The sequence below is a fragment of the Phyllostomus discolor genome, chromosome 9 (assembly GCF_004126475.2).
Source record: "Phyllostomus discolor isolate MPI-MPIP mPhyDis1 chromosome 9, mPhyDis1.pri.v3, whole genome shotgun sequence".
NCBI classification, from domain to species: domain Eukaryota; kingdom Metazoa; phylum Chordata; class Mammalia; order Chiroptera; family Phyllostomidae; genus Phyllostomus; species Phyllostomus discolor.
This window is the reverse complement of record NC_040911.2, coordinates 48,065,902-48,088,913: the sequence shown is the minus strand read 5'-3', so window position 1 is coordinate 48,088,913 and position 23,012 is coordinate 48,065,902. Positions and strand designations below refer to the sequence as shown.

Below are 23,012 nucleotides of genomic sequence, written 5' to 3'. Positions count from 1 at the left end.
TTATATGAAATGTTAAGGGGACTTATCTAAGGGAAAGAAGAAGATCAAAACTATAAACAAAATGACAACAAACTCACAACCATCGACAACTGAACCTAAAAAAAACAAACTAAGCAAACAACTAGAACAGGAACAGAATCACAGAAATGCAGAGCACATGGAGGGTTATCAGCAGGGAGGGTGCAGGGTAAGTAGAGGCAGTCTGACTTCCTCACCCAGGTGTCTGGGTAGCTAAGCAAATCAGTGTTCCCACTGCCTTGAAGAGGCCTAATAACTAGTGTTCTCATAGCCTTGAGACTGGGTCCAATAAACTGTTCCCATAACATAAAGTGGACTTGCATGCACAGAATTATGTTACATAATTTTTGGCATCTTGCCAGCCTTGTTCCCCTCTAGTACTTAAACAGGTAGGGAGTCCCTGCTGGGGCAACAATGATGATGGGAAACACACGCAATGGGACAGGAGCCATGATGGGTGCCACACTGGGGAGCAAGGGCAATGACATGAGACATGCAGATAGACACGCAGCTTGCTGCATGGGTGGCTCGCCAACCCATGAATAAAGGCATGCCAGGCATCTCAACGGCTCCGTGAATATTATTCCATCTGTGTGAATACCATGGACCCACCCGGCCTTGAAGGGTTATAACACAGAGGGGGTGTGGGGAGAATGGGGGAAAAGGTCCAGGGAATAAGAAGCATAAATGCTAGGTGCAAAGTAGGCAGGGGTAGATAAAGAACAGTATAGGAAATGGAGAAGTAAAAAAACTTATACATACAACCCATGGACATGAACTATGGAGGGTAAAATGCTGGTTGGAGGGGGTTGCAGGGCAGAAGGGAATAAAGGGGAGAAAAAAATGGGACAACTGTAATAGCATAATCAATAAAATGTATTAAAAACAAATTAGTGGCCAGCTCATCCTAATGGAAATTCTTAAAATAGCTTTAGACCAGAGTTCAACAAGCCTTTTCTATGATGGACCAGATAGCAAATATTTTAGGCTTTATAAGCACCATACAGTCTTTGTCATTTAGCCTTCCTCGTTTTTTTAAGTTTATTCTGGGTGGTGGTGATTGCCTTACAATGCTATAAAAAAAATGTAAAAACCATTATGACTTCCAGGCCACACATACAGAACGCAGTTTGCCCCAAACCTGTTCTAAACCATAATAATGGGACACTTGAAGTCCCAAGTTCCTCACAATTAAACCCAAAGGAGAAATCCCCAAACATTTCCAGATTACCTCTTTCAATCTCTCCAGCTCATTTTGTAGGGCCTGTTTGGATATTTCCACTTCAATCACCTGCTGTCGAAGGGTTTCATTTTCATCTTCAGCTTTAGCACGCTTTTCTTCCACAGCTTCAAGTTCATGGTGCAATCTGACAGATACATCTTTGGCTACCTACAGGGACAATCATCAGGATATGAAGCTTTCTGTGTGCCAAGGCTACATTCAAACAGCTTTTCAGATAGAATCATTGAATGATAATGGTATTACACCAGAGAGCAAAGACCTTAGAGCAAATATTAACAAACTTATTTTTAAAGGAGGATACTAGTTTAAAATGCTATGTACACATTATGAGGAAGAATACAAGTTTTATATGGATTAAAATGCCACATTGGCCCCACTTGGCGAGGCTTGGTTGACTGGGCATTCTCCCTCAAGGCAAAAGGTCGCTGGTCCGATTTGCAGTCAGGGCTCATGCCTTGATTTTGGGTTCAGTCCCATTTTGGGGCGCATGCAAGAGGCCACCAATTGATGTTTCTCTCCCTTTCTTTCTCCTGACCTTCTCCTCTCTCTGAATAAATAAATAAATCTTTTGTAAAAAAAAACTTTAAAAATATAAAATGCCACTTTGGATAGCCTTATTTCCTTATTATAGGATATCATCAAGAATGTTAATTCTGCTCAGGCACAGATGCTTAAAGTGATAAATCTGAAATAATAGTAACAATAATAAAAACATATTTCACATGGACAACAGTGTGGTGATTGCTGGGGGGTGGAGGGCATAAGAGGACTAAATGGTAATGGAAAAAAATACAATAAAGATTAAGTTAAAAAAAACACACAAGTGTTTCTGTTCCAAAGGTAATACTAAACATATATGCTAAAAAAACAAAATAATTCTGTAGTAGATATGTAATGTATCTAGTTTTAAATTGTCTCCTGTGTTAAAATTCTTGAATATTAAAGCAGTTAAACATTTTTACTTTCTAAAATGAAATGAGATTTTGCAAAAGAAATATAAATCACCGTTATATCACACCGAATGACACTGTGTAAGTGGTTTATAAAGTTGATAGAACTACAAAGATTCTTTCCCTGCTACCACAATGAAAGGCTAAATGAGGTTTCATAGGGACTCTCATAATAAGGAAGACATCATACATAATTCATCTCTAGATGAATGAGTTGATAATTGGGGCATGAGAGAAGCCATGATACCCATGGAGAGAGCAAATGGTTCAAAGTCTAGGATTTCTGCACCTCATTCCCACTTCTGTCGATGCTTCTTAAGATACTTCCAACAGTCAGTTATTTATGATCCTATTTCTCCTTCAGTTAAATCAGCACTATACTAGTCTCCCTTGGATTATGGTAATTTTAGGTTTTCTACGTCCTAGAAAGTAAAATAACAATAAAAATGTTAAGTGATTATAGTCAACTCTTAAAAGTGGTTGTTGACTATAACTGAATTGATAATTGATTTTTAAAATACTTCAGATATTTAGGAGTTTCTGTATAATTTCTATACAATTGCCAAACCAATTGCCAGGTATTATTTTTATTATAGATCTATTATTATTATTTTTCTTTCTTTTTTTTTTAAGTTTGAAGATTCCAGTTCATATGACGGATTTAAATCTTGGGGTATCTAAGACATGACTACACACAGCCTATGAACCTTTGTTCATAAATTGTACAAAAAATGTTCATGCTAAACTCTGTTGAGAGAAAGAAAGAAACACAAACAGAACTCGGGACTCCATGGAAGTGGGGTACAAAGGCTGCAGTTTCAGATCTGTGACTGCATCGCAGCAGCTCCTTCTGGGAATGCACGTCCCATCAGCCCCACTCGCTCACCTTTAAGTCCTGTTCCAGACTTCGAATAAGCTCGCTGTCCACTTGACCAGTCTCTGCCACTTTCAGACTTTTTTGTTCGGCTTTCCTGAGGCGGTACTGCAGGATTCGGCAGTTTTTATTAGCACGGTCCAGTTCTCGCCGAAGCTCCTGCAGCTGGTAAACATCTTCCTCTAAATAACTGTCCCTCATCTCTTCCATTTCAGCCCGGAGTTCATCCAGCTCATCCTACACAAGACAGACAGAGTAGATTTATAAGCCAAGTACATCCAAAAAAGCATGTCTCCCCTCCACCCTGCTAAGTGATACTAAATATTAACCACATGCACACTAACTCACTGGCTTATGGCCACCCCTATGTGATATGGCACAGGGACCTCTGGAAATTCTTACATGAGAGAATATCACCAGATGTCTGTTCAAATCTTATGGATCCAGAAACTAAAATCCAGCCTGGATTATTCACTGTGGCCTATCAATATTTATTCCATTTCCAACATCTCTTTCCTAATCACAATCATGAATGAAGTATTTTACAGATAATTAAACCTTTAGATTCAAAGCAAACATTAAACCTGTCTCTAAGGCACAATCTATATTCAAAGGTTGAGTCAGACAGACCCTGCCTTCAAAGCACGTAAACTTCTGTGAAGTCATAACTGTGAACTGCCCTGAAATTACAGCATACCTGCCAATGTCTCTAAAATTCTGGTCCACAATGCAAATCTCAGCACTAACGTTGTGAGACGTCTCAAAATTCTAAAGATAGAACCTTTTGTATTGTTTCAAATCACCCTTATATCACACACAGGATTTGCTTTTTTTCATTCACCTGTCCTTATTTCCCACCTCCATTTTACTTTGCCAGCAATATGAGGCCCCTCTAGATACAAGAAAAACCCAGGTGCTGACCCTGGCTCGCCTCCTCCACTCCTCCCGTGCCACAGCCAATCCAGTGCTGCCAGCTCAATGTCAAAATACCTGTGGGTGCTCTCCTCCCAAGGACCATGCCCTCCACCCCTCTCAATGGCAGCTGTACAACAGGTAAGTTCATCACATGACACCCCGTTTCCCCTCTCACCCTCTCTTCCTTCATAGTTCATTCTCTCCCCACAGAGTCCGTTTAATATGTAACTCAACCTCCTCCCATAGTCAAACCCTCCAGAGGCTTCCCATCACACCCAGAAGTTCTTCAAAGGCCTCCCCAGGATCCCAGAGGTGCCCCCTTCTTCTCTGGTCCCACAGGGCAGAGGACTGCTCCAGGCCTTTCACATACCATGACCTCTGTACTTCACGCTCCTCCCAGCACTCTGCAAAACTCCTGTCTCATAATTTGAGGGGCACCATTCGCTGACCACCTCATCATCACCCAGCCCCAGTGGCTGTCATCCCTTGCTTGCTCTATTTTCTTCTACCTCTTATCACTGTCAATTTATCATCAGTCACCTACACTAAAGGGTAAGCTTCATGAGGGCAGACACTTTGAGTATCTTGTTCCTCTTTGCATTCACAGCACCCAGAGCAGTAGGAACCCTACAGCAGGCCCTCAATAAATATTTGTGGAATGAACACATAACACTAGTCAACACAGAGAAAGCCCAAATCATAAAGATAACCAAAATCAGACATAACTGCCCCTTTGCTTTGCTCCAGTCTTGTAGCCTAATTATTAAAATTTTTTTCCCAAGCTCCTAGACATGGCTACAATATGTGGGATATAAATTCCAGTGAAGCCCTGGCTATGTGGCCTGGTTAGCTGGAGGGTCATACTGTACACCAAAAGGTTGTGGGTCCATTCCCAATCAGGACACTCTCTACATTGCGGGTTTGATCCCTGGTAGGGGCACGTAGAGGAGGCAAACCATCCATGTTTCTCTCACATCAATGTCTCTCTCTCTCCCTCTCTCTCTCTCCCCCTTCCTCTTTTTTTTTAAATACTAAATTACTACTAAGTTTTTTTAATTTTTTAAATTAATTAATTTATTTTTAGAAAATGGAAGGGAGGGAAAAAGGGAGGGAGAGAAACAATAACATGTGTTTGCCTCTTGTGCACCCCCTGCTAAGGACCTGGCCATAACCCAGGCATGTGCCCTAGACTGGGAATTGAACTGGGGGCCCTTTGTTTCACAAGCTGGCACTCAATCCACTGAGCCACACCTCTCTCCCTTTTTCCTTCTCTAAAATCAATATACATACCCTTGGGTGAGATTTAAAAAATTAAATTCTACTTAAGTATTATAAAATATTTTAACAAGGAGCAATTTAGATGGAAGAAGATTAAGGAAAGCATGCAAGAATTTTCTTGATTCATTTCATAATGATGATTTAAATGCCTCCAGAATAGGATACACTCAGTCATTCCCATTTGTTTTGTTCAATTATTATCAAGGCTCATGGGGCAGGGGGGTAAACTCTATAAAACTTCACCCTAAATTGTCAGCTCTCCTCCTACCATTCAGTTTGCTTCTGGATTCTCACCACTGTTACCACTCTTGCTAATCCTACATTTGTTCTTAAAACTGGGATTCACTTACAATAAAGCACAAAACTTCCCAATATCAGAGCTTCAGATAGATAAGAAATTGAACAGAAAGAAACCTCCTAAAGAGTATTTTTATCCTGCATAAGATTAAGTACAAAAGTGTAACAAATAAATTAGGAATCCTTATGGGATAATACAGATTGGCACAAACAGGGTGAAGACAGTTCAACCTCAACTATATGCAGTTGTCTACTGGAAAGCACAGATGTGCCATTTCATTCCCTTTGCCCCACCTGTAGATTCTCCTTACCCTGTCCACACTACCCTAACCAAGAGAGTGGCCTCCACTGAACATACATTAACAGAATGAACTGGCTAGGCTCTTCACGGGACTAGAGAAGTCAGCTATTTCATGAAGGTCTTTGCTGACCATCAGCAAAGAGGTTGTAACTGATGTCGGATCCCCACACTAAGGTTTGGAAGATGTACTGCAGGAGCTGTGCCCCAACCCTACCCAGGCTGGAGGAGACCAACTGCAGGCCAAAAGCTTTAAATGGGCCTTGTGAATGTCATTCTTTTGTTAAAGAGAGTACCTTCAAAATCAAGGTCAAGTTTCACCCAGGTTCCATCCATGAATATGATGAATTCAACTTTGAAAGAGCCTAATCTTCACCTTTGTGTCTCAGGGCAGTTGAAAGGTAATTATGACATTGGGTAACTAATAAAAAATAGTTTGATACAAGCAATAATCAATAAGTATATGTATATATACAGATATACAGTGGCTGTGGCCATTCTGTTCATAGAAGGAATTTGTGATTGTTTTTCCATATGGAAAGCTTGTCCCTAAAAGTCAACATCTTTAATGCCTGTTACTCAAACTAAAATTTTTAACATGTGATATAGCCATAAGGAGACATAAAATACAACTTCCAGGCATAAAAATGTTCTTTATTTTCAGACTTTCTAGGGAGCCCTCATCAACCATAATGTTCAATGCTGGATATGTTTCATGGATGTGGAGACAAGCACCACAGGCTCAAACAACTGTTTAAGGGCTAGGTGAAGCTCTTAAAATCATTGCCTCCAAGTCATTGAGTAGGCTAGATGGAAACAGCTAATATTTGTTGGCATAAATAATTACCAACATTCATTGCACTTAGGCAAAAATAGGGATCATAATTGGGTGTATTTGAATCATTGCTTTATAATTCATGTTTTAACTAATTTGTAGAACAGAAAACATCCTTTATTAAGCACTTTACCTAAGCCTGTAATAACCCTTCCAGGACCATATTACCCCCGTTGCATAGGCAAGGAAAACAAACCCACACTGTTAATATATCCCAAGTCCCAGATAATAAATGTAAGCTGCACTGCAAATCCAGGCTGTCTGGTTCCAAACCCACGATCTTTCCAATAAATACATTATTCGTAACAACCAAAACAACAACAAAAAAACAGTAATAGGCTTTAAATTACACTTTTAAAAGCCCCCTGGCAGTGTAAAATTACAAAAGCAGGCTAACATTCAGAGCCTGACATTATCAATGTGCGGGTATATCCGTTACAACAACTGGTCCTCAGAAAAACACTATGGGACTCCCAGTCAAGATGGCGGCGTAGGGAGACACACTTTGCTTCCTCGCACAACCATAAGAAGAATCACAACTAACCCCAAAACAATAACCAGAAGTGCCAAAAATTGAACTGTATGGAAGTCCAACAACCAAGGATACAAACAAGCCATATCATCCAGAGGGGCAGGAGGGGAGGAGGGGGGAGCCAGAGCAGGAAGTACTAAATGGACGGTCCCATATTCACGTATGGTGGATAAAAATCGGGAGGGATACCTTGGAAGAGAGCGATCCCAGCCCCATGCCAGACTCAGCAGCCCAGTTCTACACTGGAAAGATAAAGCTTCACAACTGCTGCCTGTAAAAAGTAGTGGGGGTTGGGGCAGCAGAAGGAACTGCTGGTTTCTCAGGAGAATCCATTTAAAAGGCCAACAGGGTTCTAGAATGTGCATGAACCCACCCACTCTGGGAATCATCACCAGGGCAGCAGCTAGAAGGGTGCCATTTGCAAACAGGAACTGGGTGAAGTGACTGAAATGGGGACAGTGCTGGCCAAGCCTGCAGAAACCAGGCAGCAGGACTGTCCCCTCTCCAAACTCTCCCCCTGACACAGAGCCACAAAGCAGTCAAGGGAGCTGCCCTGCCCTGGCAAACAGCTAAGGCTCTGCCCCTCACAACTTAACTGGTGCACTAAGGCAGGGAGTCAAAGCTGTACCTAATACACAGAAACAAACACAGGGAGGCTGCCAAATTGGGGAGACAAAGAAACATTGCCCGAATGAAAGAACAGAACAAAACCCCAGAAAAAAGAGCTAAACGAAATAGAGATAACCACCTTATCAGATGCAGAGTTTAAAACACTGGTGATAAGGATGTTCAGAAGAATCACTGAGTATGGCAAAAATATAAGGGAAGAAATAAAGGCTACACTAAGTGAAACAAAGAAAAATCCACAGGGAACAAAGAGTGAAAGGAAGGAAGCCGGGATTCAAATCAATGACTTGGAACATAAGGAAGAAATACACATTCAACCAGAACAGAATGAAGAAACAAGAATTGAAAAAAAAAAAATGACAACAAAATAAGAAGACTCGGACATCTCCAAAAGTGCTAACATCCAAATCATAGGATGCCAGGATGCCAGAAGAAGAGGAAGAACAAAACATCGAAAACTTATTTGAAAAAATAGGGAAAGAAAACTTCCCTAATTTGGTGAAGGAAATAGACATACAAGTCCAGGAAGCACAGAGAGTCCCAAACAAGTTGGACCCAAAGAGGACCACACCAAGACATATCATAATTAAAATGCCAAAGGTTAAAGATAAAGAGACAATCTTAAAAGCAGCAGGAGAAAAGCAGAGAGTTACCTACAAAGGACTTCCCATAAGACTATCAGCTGATTTCTCAAAAGAAACCTTGCTGGCAAGAAGTATTCAAAGGGATGAAAAGCAAGGACCTATAACCAAGATGACTCTATCCAGCAAAGCTATCATTCAGAATGGAAGGGCAGATAAAGTGCTTCCCAGACAAGGTAAAGAAAGCTAAATGAGCTCATCATTGTCAAACCATTACATGAAATGTTATAGGGACTTATTTAAGAAAAAGAAGATTAAAACTATGAACAATAAAATGACAACAAAGTCACAGCTATCAACAACTGAATCTACAAAGCAAAACCAAAGTCAAACTAAACAAACAACTAGAACAGAAACAGAATCATAGATACAGGGATCATTTGTAGGGTTATTAGTAGGGAAGGGGACAAGGGAGAATAGGGGAAAAGGTAAGGGAATTAAGAAGCATAATTGGAGGTACAAAATAGACAGAGGGGGGTTAAGAATAGTACAAGAAATGGAGAAGCCAAAGAACTCATGTGCATAACCCATGGACATGAACTAAGGTGGGCATCGCTGGAGGTAAAGGGGGTACCAGGTGGAAGGGGGGTTATGGGGAAAAATTGGGACAACCATAATAACACAATCAATAAAATATACTTAAAAATAGAAAAACATTGCAATGTGCAGCAAAGACATTAATACTCCCCTTTATAAAATGAGGAAACTGAGATTCTAAAAGTTTAAGTAGCTTCCCAACACTATAGTCTATTTCAGAGACAGGATGAAGCCAGTGTTTCAACTCTTTTCACAGAACCTTGAAAAAATGCAATTTTCTGCTTCAGTGAAAAAGAAGTTACAAGAAAAGCAAATTATAAAACATGTAAGCTGGCAGCAGATATTTGGAAAGCATAAACTGTGATTATTCAGATTAGGGTCATGATAGGTAGTGATTTTGAAACTAACTACATTAATTTTCTGACAGCATGCCCTAATTTGTATTAAGGAACTGTAAAGATGTCTGCCATTTAAATGTTTAAGAATACCTAATCAAGCAGAACACATGATATTTCTGGCAGATATAGTTTAGACATGGTAAGTAAAAGTGAAAAACTGCTGTTGTTGTTTATAAACAGAAGTTAATAAGAAAAAAATTCTCCTTAATCAACAGTTTTATATTGACCTAACATCAGGTCTGTCAGATTCTTAAATGTGAGATCATTATCTCATTGAAAACCTCACCTAGTTTTTTAATTAAATATGTCTTTCAAATTTTGTATATAAAATGAAATCTTAAAATAATATGAATTCTTAAACTATCCCCTTTGCCTACAATAACAAATTGAGCCTAATTTTATATATCAAATAAAATATAAGGATAATAATAAGAAAAATAATAAGATAGCATGTGTGGGACTTCTGCCCAAGATGGAGGCATAGGTAGACACACTGTGCCTCCTCTCACAACCAAAAGGACAACAACAATTTAAAAATAAAAAACAAAAAACAAACAAACAAAAAAACCTGAGAGAAAATTGAACTGTATGAAGTCCAACAACCAAGGAGTTAAAGAAGAAACATTCATCCAGACCAGTAGGAGGGGTAGAGATGGGCAGCCAGGGCAGAGAGGACTCAGGACAAGGCAGCTGGCGAGCAAGGGGGCAGCTGGTGGAGCGGGCGGTCCCACATTCGCATGCAGATAAACTAGGAGGAACAACTGAAGAGCGAGGCAGACCACACAACCCAGGGTTCCAGCCCAGGGAAATAAAGCCTCAAACCTCTGACTGAAAAAACTTGTGGGGGTTGACACGGCAGTGGGAGAAACTCCTAGCCTCACAGGATAGTTCGTTGGAGAGACCCACAGGGTCCTAGAATGTACACAAGCCCACCCACCAGGGAATCAGCACCCAGAAGGGCCCACTTTGCTTATGGGTAGTGGGGGAAGTGACTGAAAACCAGCAGAGAGCTGAACAACTGCCATTGCTCCCTCTTGGACCCCTCCCCCATATACAGCATCACAACCCAGTGATGTGGGTTGCCCTGCCCTGGTGAACACCTAAGGCTCCGCCTCTTACTATGTAACAGGTGCACCGAGCCAAAAAAAAAAAAAAAGGCCCAAATGAAAGAACAGATCAAAGCTCCAGAAAATATACAACTAAGCAACAAAGAGATAGCTAACCTATCAGATGCACAGTTCAAAACACTGGTAATCAAGATACTGACAGAACTGGTTGAATATGGTCACAAATTAGATGAAAAAATGAAGGCTACACTAAGTGAAATAAAGGAAAATGTACAGGGAACCAACAGTGATGGGAAGGAAACTGGGACTCAAATCAATGGTATAGACCAGAAGGAAGAAACATTCAACCAGAAAAGAAGGAAGAAACAAGAATTCAAAAAAATGAGGAGAAGCTTAGGAACCTCCAGGACATCTTTAAACATTCCAACATCTGAATCATAGGGGTGCCAGAGGATAACAACAGCAAGAAATTGAAAGTTATTTGAACAAATAATGAAGGAGAACTTCCCCAATCTGGCAAAGGATATAAACTTCCAGGAAATCCAGGAAGCTCAGAGAATCCCAAAGAAGTTGGACCTAAGGAGGAACACACCAAGGCACATCAGAATTACATTAACTAAGATGAAAGATAAGGAGAGAATCTTAGAAGCAGCAAGAGAAAAGGAGACAGTTACCTAACAAAGGAGTTCCCATCAGACTGTCAGCTGATTTCTCAAAGAGACCTTGTAGGCAAGAAGAGGCTGGAAAGAAGTATTTAAAGTCAAGAAAGGCAAGGACCTACATCCAAAATTACCCTATCCAGCAAAGCTATCATTTAGAATGGAAGGGCAGATAAGGTACTTCCCAGATAAGGTCAAGTTAAAAGAGTTCATCATCACCAAGCCCTTATTGTATGAAGTGTTAAAGGGACATATCTAAGCAAAAGAAGATCAAAACTATGAACAGTAAAATGACAGCAAACTCACAGTTATTAACAACCACACCTAAAACAAAAACAAAAACAAAAAACTAAGCAAACAACTAGAAGAGGAACAGAATCACAGAAACGGAGATCACATGGAGGGTTATCAGCAGGGAAGGGGAGAGAGGGAGAAAAGGTACAGAGAATAAGTAGCATAAATGGTAGACAGAAAATAGACAGGGGGAAGTTAAGAACAGTATAGGAAATGTAAGCCAAAGAACTTATATGTATGACCCATGGACATGAACTAAAGTGGAGCAATGTGGGTAGAAGAGGATGTGCAGGGTGGAAGGGGGAAAATCGGACAACTATGTAGCATAACCAATAAAATATATTTTTTAAAAAAGATAGCATGTGTGCACTAGAGTAAACCAAGATTAAAATGAAATGTTTCAATGAAAATCTCTAGGAGGATAGTCTTAGCCACAAATATAAAACCCAAATCCATGGTCTCTTAGTGTAACTGATAAGAACACTTTTATCATACTGATAGTTTTATTCAAATCATAATCTCCTTTAAACAACCTGAAATAAATAACTACTTTTGATTTAATAACCCCCCTTTAAAAGACCCAATTTGAACAGGAGGAGGAGTCATCTGGCTACTGTTGCAATAATTCCACCTTCTGGGAGTTGTAGACAGAAACTATTGTCTGTTGTAATATAAAAATAATCCACCTCATTTCCCTCTGGACAATGGAAATGTTCTCTGCCGAGTCCCAGCTGTAACTAAGAAAGTGCAGGGACTGCCACCACTGTTTACCAAGTGACAGTTCACTCAGCAGCTGATGGGCTATTTGCCCTGGTCTACATTATTTTGCCACCCAAGATTGTCACAGCAGCTCTTTCACAGAGTGAATAAAGAATGGATGTGGAAAGTGGAATGTCGGGAAAGAATAGGAATGTTGTCCACTTTAACCTTTCCAAAGGAAAGTGGGGAGGAAAAGGGCCAGAAGAGGTAAGGAGGAGCTGAAGCACTTCAAAACTGCTTGGCCTTGCCTCATAGTGTCCCTGTCTCAGAGCCACAGTCATCATTTAAAATCCACACAGTCAAATTTAACAAAACTCTTTCAGAGCTTGAAACTCAGGAGACGACCTCAAGTGAGAAACAGAATGGGTACAGCTGGATCAGTGATGATGCACTGCATCTTATAAAACCAAAAAAACCTTCCCGAAGCACTCCCTAAGGAAATCATTCCTCTCAAAGAATTCGATTTATTTGTCCTTGTACCTGGCATTGATTTACTTTTTTCAACCAAAAATAATTCTTATGAAGTAACTGAGAAAGCAGAGCAAAAATAAGAGCACAGCAATCCTTGCCGATTCTACAGGACCTCCACACTCCAGAGTATGCTATTTGCGAGCAAGTGTGGAGGGTCTTGTGAGTGCATCACCAGTAATGTGAAAAGCATTTTCCAAAGAGACCAACAGACTCAGAGTGATTAAATACCCCTGAAAAGCCTCTGGAAACAGAGAACATAATTAATATGTTCACAATGAGCACTAAGATTGCCTGATTATCTCAGAGTACTCAAGCAAAACACAGGAGTGGCAAGCAGGCGGACAGTGGGAAACACACCAGCAACATTTTGTAGAAGTCCTCATCATTAAGAAACATGCATGAGTTTGGTTTGAGAAAGAAGCAAAGGACTTTTGGTAAGTCAACTGCTCACCTTAATTTCTAAATACTTCCAAATATATTCGTGTTCTCCAGAGGTAAAGGGACAAGAGTGCTCTGCTGACTGTGTTTACGAAAATGGATTGAGTGATTTTTGCATTTTTCATCAAGTCACTTTGGTGTCCTTCAATGAAGGAAGAAAATGCATAGAAAGCAGGGTCAGGGACAGCCCCGTACGGCACAATGGGAGGTATGCACTTCTCTGTTGACGTTTTAGAAAAATACAGCAATCTGGCTGAAAACCAAGAGAATTCCACTTGAATTCACCAATTAATAGGACATCCTCCTATGGTTTTGCAGGCCTTATTTTTCTGATTTGTTACCCCATGTCATTCTAGCTCAGAAAGGTTGGCAGCTTCAGACAGTGATGATGAAAAAACTGGGGAAGGAATGTAATACTTAATGTGGTCACATTCCTCCAGAATACAGTGAAATAAAATTTCTGTGCTGAGTCTCTTCTTGTTAGATATTTGAACAGAGAGATGCTCTATCCAATCACCAGAGTTCTGGGCAATAGTCCCTAGGAAAGCAGTACGTCAAGGATGCACTTTTACCTACCATCTAAAAAAGTACCACTGAGCAACAAAAGCAACAAAAAGAGAAGTTCCAACCTAAAACGTGCGTGCTTTAAACGCCACATGCAAAGGGCATGTCTACTGCCTCTACCCCATGAGGTCATAGATGCTCTCTGCCCAACTTTGCTTAAGTGGGCAGACTTACTGATCTTTAAAAGTCTACCAGGATTGCTGTTTCTTTTCCAAATTGAACCACTGTAATTTAAGCTTTGGAATGACCAAACATGTAACTCACACATACATTTGTGATCATTCTTACACATATATCTGTGATCGTTGTTTTGGTCTCCTCTCCTCCTTCAGACCTCCTCTAACCACTCCTCTCTCCTGCTGTCAGAGGAAGGCTAAGAAATGGACTCAGACACAGTAAACAGTTGGCTGTGATATTTGCTCCACAGGAAATGGCAACTGAACATTCCCCACAAATTAAACATTGCCAGAGGGACTTACATGACCATTTGGAGAGATGTTCACTATAACCCTTTCACCTAAAAAGAAAATAGATCCCCTAGGAAAGCTAAGCACTGGGAACATTTTGAGCTAATACAACTCTAGAGCAAGCAGCATACTCTGAGAAAAGCAACCCTGCTGGAAAGAGGATGCAGACCAGTGCAGTGAAAAGAGCAAAGACTCTGGAGGCAGGGAAAACAGAAGCTGCACCACTTACCAGATATAACCTTGGGGAAGTAATTTCAATTTTCTGGGTCTCAGCACCCTTGTCTATGAAATTGGGATTATGATAAATAGAACAACCACCATACCATGTTGCCGAGCAGATTCACTGAAATATCAAATATACCAGACCAGACTCCAGGGTCAGATTTCTATTCCATTCACTGAGAAACTAACAATGTAAAAAGATAAACGAAATAACCAGTTACCCAGGAAGGAATACTGAAATGATGTCGACTGCCTACCTCAAGATCAAACATGTATCAAGTAACATCTTAAAGCAAATAATTTTTCTTGCTTAGCAGTCATAATTTGGACAAACATAATTTAACCAGAAACATTGTGGGTCAGGGATTTTGCTTGGAGTTGGGGGTTACAAAATTTAACAAGATTATCTGTCCCCGCCTTAGGGAGTTTGTATTTGTTGAAGATTTACCAAAGTGCTGTTTTCAGATAGAATCAGACAACACAGTTGCCCTTTCTTTTCAACACCTTTGAGTTTCACCCTGTTGTCTGTTACCTAAGAGTGGGCGACAAAAGCAAAAGCACTGCTTCAAACATCTCGCTCCAAGTCCCAGTCTGCTCTTTCCTCAGGTCTCTTCTCAGCCTCACTGTTCCCTCTCCGCACAAGATAAAATAACCACTGGGCTCGGCTAGTCAGAGCAGCTTCTGATGAAACGTTTAGGGTGAGGAACACTCAACTGATTCCGGTTTGAATTGCACACTTCACCACCATTCACCATGAAAGCCCACACCTTCGGTCGCACTGGCCAGAAACTGGGCCTCCACCAGGTAGGTTCAGCATTTGCTGAGAAAACGGTGCAAATCATATAACCCACTGATAAAGGAGGGCCACTCCAGTGGTTTGGGAGGATATACTCATACATTACCATCTTAACAGAAGCATGAGTATGTTTGTATCACTGGAGCTAGTTACTAACCTGAGGATTACAATCAGTTAAAACCACTGCCCTCAATAGTATCCCCTTATTTTCTCTCAAATCACCTGACATCTCAATTTTTTTAACCTCACCCCCTCCCCCAACATTGTCTAAGCCCTCTGTTCTGCGGCCAGACCTTGTCCTCCGAGAAAATATGGACCCAGATTCAGTGCCCCAAAGCTAAGAAAACCCAAGAGGACACTGCTCACTGGCCCTGCCGGAAACACCCAGAGACAGGGCGGCAGAGGTTGCGATTCCCTCGAAAGTGCGGGCGTGTGGAAAGAATCAAATGGGCTCTCCTGAAACGGCAAAACCGGTTCGTGGACGCTTACAGAAGCCTGAGAAGCAAAACGCTGTTGTCCCTCAGCCCAGACCGTGCTGAAGGGACCCCTGAACTTAAATAAGGTTTATCACTGAAACCGTGGCCCCCTTTACCTGCGCTGCCTGCACCCCCGAGGATGACGCACAGGGCGCCTGATTTCCCGTAATCGCAAGAGAACCAGCAGGCGCGCAGCAGCCGGGCCTCCCCGCCCACTCCGGGGCCGACCCGCGCGCAGGTGGCTGGGACCAGAGCTCCCTGGCCAGGGATAACCTGCCCCCACAGCTGCAGATGGGCACCTATCCTGGGCGGGGGCGGGGGTCGGTGTGTATCCAAAATGTGACTATAACCACCTCTCCCTCAGCACAGCGACAGGGAAGACATCAGGGGAGAGAGAAGCAAGACTTCCAGAAACAAAAAAAGCTAAGTGGGTTGAGAAGCTGCCCGAACCCACAGGTCTTGTTGCTCCTTCCGGAAGTTTTGGCAGGAGACGCCCAAGCCCAGCGTGTTCCCGGGACCAAAGTTAAAGGAGAGAATCTCTCGTCGGGACCGGGAAGGCTGGGCTCTGGGGTCCTCGCCCGTGACCAGGCCCCCTAGGGTCGCCTCCGGACCCCTGCTGCAGAGCCGGCTGCTCACCTTGAGATAGTCATTCTCCGAGCGCAGCTCCTCGATCTCCCGCAGAAGCTCCTCCTCCTCCGCCGCCGCGGGTGCCAGCGGGGGCTGCCCGCCCAGGCCGGGCTCCCTGGGGGTCCCGGAGACCGCTCGCTCTGGCGGGGCGCGCCCCCCGGCATCCTCCGCCCCGCAGGCCCTCCCACCGGGGCTGCTCCGACCCCCGGGGAAAGCGCCGGCGGCGGGGGGCGCGGCGAGGGGCGCCGGGGGCTCGGGGCTGACACGGGGCGCTCCCCGTGCCGCGGGACTCGTCGCGAGGGCTCCTCGCAAGGGTTCGCGGTCGCTGGATCCCGTGCCGGACTCGGCGTCGCTGCTGGCGGCGGGAAGCAGGCGCTGGTCGTCCGACAGGGGTTCAGATGGGCAGTCCGAGAGGTCCGAGCTGCTGTCCGTGTGGCTTACGCGGGAGCCAGGGCCTGGGGGGCCGGTCGCGGAGGTCACAGCGAGGACCACCGCGGGGACAGGGGCGGCAGGGGTCGGGGGCCCGGCAGCGCGGGCTGGGGGGACCACGGAGCAGCGTTTGGTTTTGGGGCCCTTAGCAGCCGCGTGTAGCGGCTCGGAGGGTCCAGGCGGCGGCAGTTTTCCAGCCCCCGGCAGCGGCTCCGCGGGAGTCGCACGAGACGCCCTTCTGGGGCCAGGAGCGGCCTTGGTACCGCCCGCTGCCCTGGCCCCGGCGCCCGGCGGCGGCTTGTCCTTCGCGCCGGGTGTGCCGCCGCTGCGCCGGGAGAGGCGGCCGGGCGCGGCCAGGGTCCCAGGCGAGGGCGTTGCCTTGCCCGCGAGGCTGGGCGAGCGCGGGGCGGCTGGCGCTGGGGATCGGCCAGCAGAGGGGACGGCCGGGCCAGGCGCCGCGGGCCGGCCTTGCAGGTCCTTGAGGAACGGTCTGGCAGGCGAGGGTGCGCGGTGCAGCCGCCTCCGCTCAGCCAGCGGGTGGAGGTGGTGGTGGCGGTGGTGCTGGCCCGGCAGCTGCGGCTTAGCGTCTGGAGCGCTGCCCGCGGGGCCGTTCAGCGTCTCCATGGCCGGGGCCCGGACCGCGGGCAGCAGCTCGGGCGGCGGACGCACCGGGTGGCGGCGGCAGCGTTCAGCCTCCCAGCGCGCTGGCTCATCACTGTCCCCCCAACCCCGCCCGGTCTGCGCCCCGCGCTCCCGCGCCGCCGCCCCCGACCCCGCACCCTTAGCCCAAGGATCCCGCGGAGTTCGCCGCCGCCTCGCTCTCCTCTTGCTGAGGTCACTGCCGCTGGAGTTCTCTGGACACAACAGCGCGGCGGCTTCCTGCAGCCGGCATCTACTGGACGCTGCCCTCCGGGATCGCGAGTGAGCTGCTGCAGCCTCGCACCCTGCACTCGTCAGGCAGCACTGGAGGCGTTCTTCTCGCTCCGCGTCCTGCTCCCCGCCAACGGTTGGCGGCTCCCCGCGGCTCCCCGCAGCGCCTACCCGTTCCGGCCGGTGCGGGCTCCTAGCAGACAGAAACTGCACGCGCGCTTCCCGGCCTCCCGGCTCCCTGCGCCCTGCCGGCGGGTGCGCATGTCCGGCCAGCAGCCAGCCGGCGCCCGGGGTGGGGGCAGGAGGGCGGGGCTTCACTCTCCCGGGCTTGTGCGCAGGCTGCGGACCCCTAGCCCTCTTAGGAGTCCTTGGGACCCTACTTGCTTTTTTAGTCCCCGGAGACTGTACCCGGTACTGGGAAGGGCAGTAGGAGAGGTGAATAGGGGGTGGGGTGCGGGCACTGGCAAGTCGGGACGCGTGGGTGGGCCCCTCTGGGGATTGTGCCTTCGGGCGCCTCTTTCCCTCGGTTGACAGACGTCCCCCAGAGGCCCCTTCATCCAACACCTGCCTCCCAGGGCCGCTTAGCTCCCTGCCACAGTGTCCTCTCAACGTCCCGGTAGCCTGCACACTCCATTAAGGATTGCTGGTCCCCGAGGCAAGGTATCTCGTCAAAACAGGCACAGTGCTCCACAGCTGGCACCATCCCTTCGTGGCCTCCGGAACTCACAGAAGGAGGGGCTGCTGCAGAAATAGGAGACCAAGCTCGTCAAGCTTGGAGTCAGAAAGGGGACCCAAATTTATAGTTCCGGCTGCTAGCCAGACAACTTCATAGGCATTGTTTTATTTCATCCTCATAACAAGCCTGAATTGGAATTACTGTCTTCTTTAAGGGGGAGGAGGACACAGGCGCAAGGAAGTGCAGTTGGTGCCTTAGCCAGTCCTTGGCTGCGTCGGAGTTTACACCCAAGTTCATAGAATTCTCAGACCTACATGCCATCCCCTCAGAGAACCAGGAGCTTGAATATCCGGTCTGCCACTGGAGGGTCTAACGTGAGACAATGAACTCTTTGGGCCTCAGTTCCATTTATAATTCCTTGTGTCATTGGAAAACACGGCTACCTGAGTGTTTGTGGGATTAAATGAGCAAGTATGAGATAACACTGTAAATTATAAAGTGCATTTCAAATACCAGCGAGCTCAGTTTTAGTCCAAGGCACTAGATGTTGGGTAAAACTCAAATACGTAAGGCCTAGCCTGTGGTCTAGACTCGACTTTGCTGGGAGGCAAAGGGGCAGGCAATAATTACCGGTTTCTAGGGTGGCCACTTACCTGGCCTGGGGAGATTGGAGCTTTCCTGGAAGTATGGGTTTCCTTGCGGGGAGTGCCTAGCACTTGCCAGAGTAGGGACTGTACGTAAGATGACTCAGGAGGATGGGTGGGACCACATCTTTTGCTTCAGAGTTTGGACATTATCCCCGAGGCTGGAGGAGCCCTTGGAAGAGCCTGAGCATGACTGATCTTATTTACTTAGAAATATCCCACTGAGGAGGGGGAGGCTGGGGCAGGGAGAACTGGTGGCTGTAGCAATAAGCACAGATGAGGACCAATGATAATAAGGATAGAGAAAAAGGGACAGGTTTGTGAAAATAAGATGAAAAAACACTTCTAAGTCTATAATCTTAACCACAAAGTACCCTACATAGCCACATCCTTCAAAAAATACAGAATAAAACGATTTTTTAAAAATCCTATAAGTCAAGAGAACCACCCTCCCAGAAGACATCCTGCCTGTATCCTCCTCAGACACCTGCCCCTCCTGGGCTGAGCTCTGAGCACACTGAAACCTCAAGGCTCTGGCTACGGTCTCCGTTTTCTGTGCATTCTTAATCTGACCATTCCTCTAAATGTGTGACAGCACACACAAATTATAATCTGTACCGAATCTCCTTTGGTGCAGTATTTAACAAGACCACAGCCATATTTCAGGGAGTGTTGGGGAGAGAAAAGTGTCCTAGTGGTGGAAACACTGTAGAAAAGCTTGAAAGGTGCCCACCCACCACGCCAGGGGCCAGCTCTCCTCCAGAGAACACTCTAACTCTCTCCTTTGGGAGACTGCCAGTTAATCAGAAAGTGGCAGCTGTCAACCCCCAGAGCACAACTGACTGGAACTCAGTGTCCAGGACCTTCACCTAGAACTTTCTCTAGAGACCCAGAAGTCTCCAACACCCTCACATTTCTGAGGAATTATGTCTGGGACTCTCAGCACAAACTTGCCAGCTCCTTAAACCATATGTAACCATGAAAATCACCTTAAATATGTTTCAGTCAGTTTTCCAAATATGAGCCCGATAATCATACAATTTGAAGCCAGCTTCCCCTTTCCTCTTTTTTTCAATGTTTGGGGAGTTACAAGTAGTATAAAGAGATATATGCTTGCATAATACATGTTTTTCAAGTCACATACGACAAAAAAAAATTTGTGTTCAATCAAGTTAGCCTAAAGGCATTAGGGAATATACTAATTAAAGGAGCCTTACCTTGGCCAGTGTGGCCCAGCTGGTTGGAGCATCGTCCCTTAAACTGAAAAGTCTCAGGTTCGATTCCTAGTCAGGGCCTGTGCCTGGATTGCCGATTCAGTCCCAGGTCGGGGTGTGTACAAGAGGCAAGCAATCAATGTTTCGTTCTCACATCAGTGTTTCTCTACCTCCCTTACCCTCTCTCTCAAATTGGATCTGATAGACTCATCTTTATATCCACCTACACTAAGACATGCACTCTTTTCATTTTGTTTAACTCTTTTACATGTACCTGAAGTAGAAGACTGTTAAAGAATATCCACAGCCCATTCATCCACTCATTAATTTATATACTCATTCACTTAAAGATTATTTATTGAGCACCTTCTAAGTTATTAGGTTACATATAAATATTGGGCATAGCAGGGATGAAAAAAACATGGCATCTGACTTTATGGGACTTACAATCTCATATAAAAATATTATTAGAAGGACAAAAAGCTATTCCTGATACCTGGAACTGGCCTCCACTATTACCTATGCCTCTTTGTTCCTAGGATCAGGCCCAGCTCTCAAACCTGGGCCCTGGCTTTCTCCTCTTAAATATAAACAATGCCATAGGGCCTCAGCATCAGATGAAGCCAGACTAGGAGCAGGATGGATCAAGACAAAAATGGAACCTCTGCATAGACATGTCTGAACACAGATAAAACACAAACATTTTCTAAACTATAGAAATAACCAAACCCTTCTCTCCCAGCTACTTTGAGTGACTGCTGCTTCTTCTCAATTATAGCTTTAGCCTTGTTCTAGTTGTTCTGTTTTTTAGATATGATTTATAAAGATAACCAGCCATAGAATTCTCCCACTTCCTGACAACTGGTCCACAGTAAAGCCATGCTTCATTGAACACTCCCCAAAATTATCTAACACAAGTCCAAATCCATGTCCATTCTAACATCCTTACCGAGGGCTCCCAGGGTGTTATCCTCCCCCACTGCCATGAGCAATAAATCAACTAACTCTACCCAGATGTGTGTGCTTCTGGTGAGCTGATAATTATGACTATCAGCATAAGGCAAGATGAAACTGAACATAGCACTAGTTCTCTGTTTTACAAATATAGGAATATGTGAAACATAGTTTTTGTGCTTTAATGGATCTTTTTTTCTCCTTGAAAAAGGCTGCATAAATATTGAAAAAACATTATTGATATATTTAAAGGCTATAAGTCTCTGAGCAGCTAAACCACCTTGATAGTTGCCCAGATCAAAGCCTACTTTGGAGATGATGCTGAAGAGAAAGTCTTTAGCTCCATGAATTGATTTTATTCTGCAGTGAAAAGAGGACCTTATCTTTTGTGCCAACATAATGTCATTTTATAATCTAGGCTACAGCATCCAGCTATTTCACGCATTCCCAAGTCCTCTCTGCCAAGCAAATGAATTTGTGTTTATTTCTATTTTCTATGTAGGATGCTTCTCAAATATAATCAGGGAACTACTAATGTGAGTTTGGAAATTTTACTCTGCAGGATCCTAGAATCTTAGACAACAATCTATCAAGTAGAACATTCTGGATTTCATTTTTGCTTTATTTGCTGAAAATTATGGAGACCAAGGCTTTCCTTTATACTACTTCCACATATACATCCAGCCAAAGAAGAGGAACAAGAAGTATAGTTATCTTAAAACTTTTTCAAATTAAAACCCATTTTAATCTAAAATAATTAAGTGTGGAAAAAGCCCAATCAAAAGCATCAGCAGTTACTATCTTCTAGATGCCTGGAACTTTTCAAAGTAAACGTCAAAGCAGATTCATACCCTTTTAAGAATTTGTAAATTCAGGAACTACTGAGAACAAGCAAGTGCTCCTGCCCATTTTGAGGGTTATGAAAAACATAAAGAATCACAGTGTAATTTTTATACGAATTTTGTGTCTTATTCCTCCTGAAATGAATGTAAAGTGGGTTGAATGATGCAATTAAGAGATAACTTTCTTAAGTAAGCCAAAGTTGCTATTTCCATTACTATTTGGCCCTTAGTATGAAACTTTTAAGAAGTCCAGAGCACTTGTATTTCAACTGAGAATCCACCAATCCCAATATTCCTCTTGGGGAAGAAAAAAAAAAAAAACCCTCAGCCAAATTAAACCATTGAAAATTGACAAAAGCTCACTGAAGTAGAAAATACAAATACTAAACAAATTGTCCTGGTATATGAATGTAACTAATTCTCAGTCACGGGGTACTGAGACTCACCGATTGATTTTTGACTTTATGACCTGGTCTCTGAGGACTGCTGATTGGAACAATACCTAAGAAGTGCTCTGTAACTCATTCTTTAAATATTTGTTACTCTTCAACCTTCTCTGTAAGAGCAATGTCATTTTTAAATCCAACAACATGAGGCTGAGTAGCTCAGTTGGTTAAGTGTCATCCTGATAGGCCAAGGTTGCAGGTTCCATCTGTCATGTCACATACAAGAGTCAACCCATGAATGCATGAAGAAGTGGAACAGCCCTGGCTGGCATGGCTCCATGGATGGAGCACTGGCCTGCAAACTGAACTAGTTCTTTCCCAGTCAGGGACATGCCTGGGTTGTGAGTCAGGTCCCCAGTTGGGAATGTGTGAGAGCCAACTGATTGATATTTCTCTTTCACCTCTATATTTCTCACCCTCTCTTTCTCCCTCCTTCCCTCTCTCTCTAAAGATAAATTAAAAAAAAAAAAGAAGTGGCAACAAAAATCCACTTTCTCCCCCTCCTCCATCTCTTCCTTTCTTCCTCTCGCTCTAAAACCAATAAGTAAAGAAATTTAAAAAATACCTGACTGGCATAGCTCAGTGGATTGAGCACAAGGCTGTGAACCAAAGCATCACAGGTTGGATTCCCAGTCAGGGCACATGCCTGGGTTG

General features: G+C 44.3%; 1 protein-coding gene across 10 annotated transcripts in view; it reads right to left on the bottom strand.

Annotated features, from left to right (window-relative positions):
- MTCL1 (microtubule crosslinking factor 1) overlaps nt 1–17,746 on the bottom strand; it is a 137,874-nt gene extending 120,128 nt beyond the window's left edge. For 6 of the 10 annotated variants that reach the window (XM_036009308.1, XM_036009310.1, XM_036009315.1 and 3 more), the window contains exons 1-3: nt 16,293–17,744; nt 3,098–3,322; nt 1,250–1,408 (exon numbers count right to left, since the gene is read on the bottom strand). In XM_036009308.1, coding sequence (XP_035865201.1) covers nt 1,250–1,408; nt 3,098–3,322; nt 16,293–17,336 — 1,428 coding nt within the window. In that variant the 5' untranslated portion in view covers nt 17,337–17,744. Of the gene's footprint in view, nt 1–1,249; nt 1,409–3,097; nt 3,323–16,292 lie in introns of all 10 variants that reach the window. The other 4 variants (XM_036009313.1, XM_036009314.1, XM_036009312.1 and 1 more) reach the window with 4 other exon arrangements.
- Nucleotides 17,747–23,012: the final 5,266 nt, after the last annotated feature.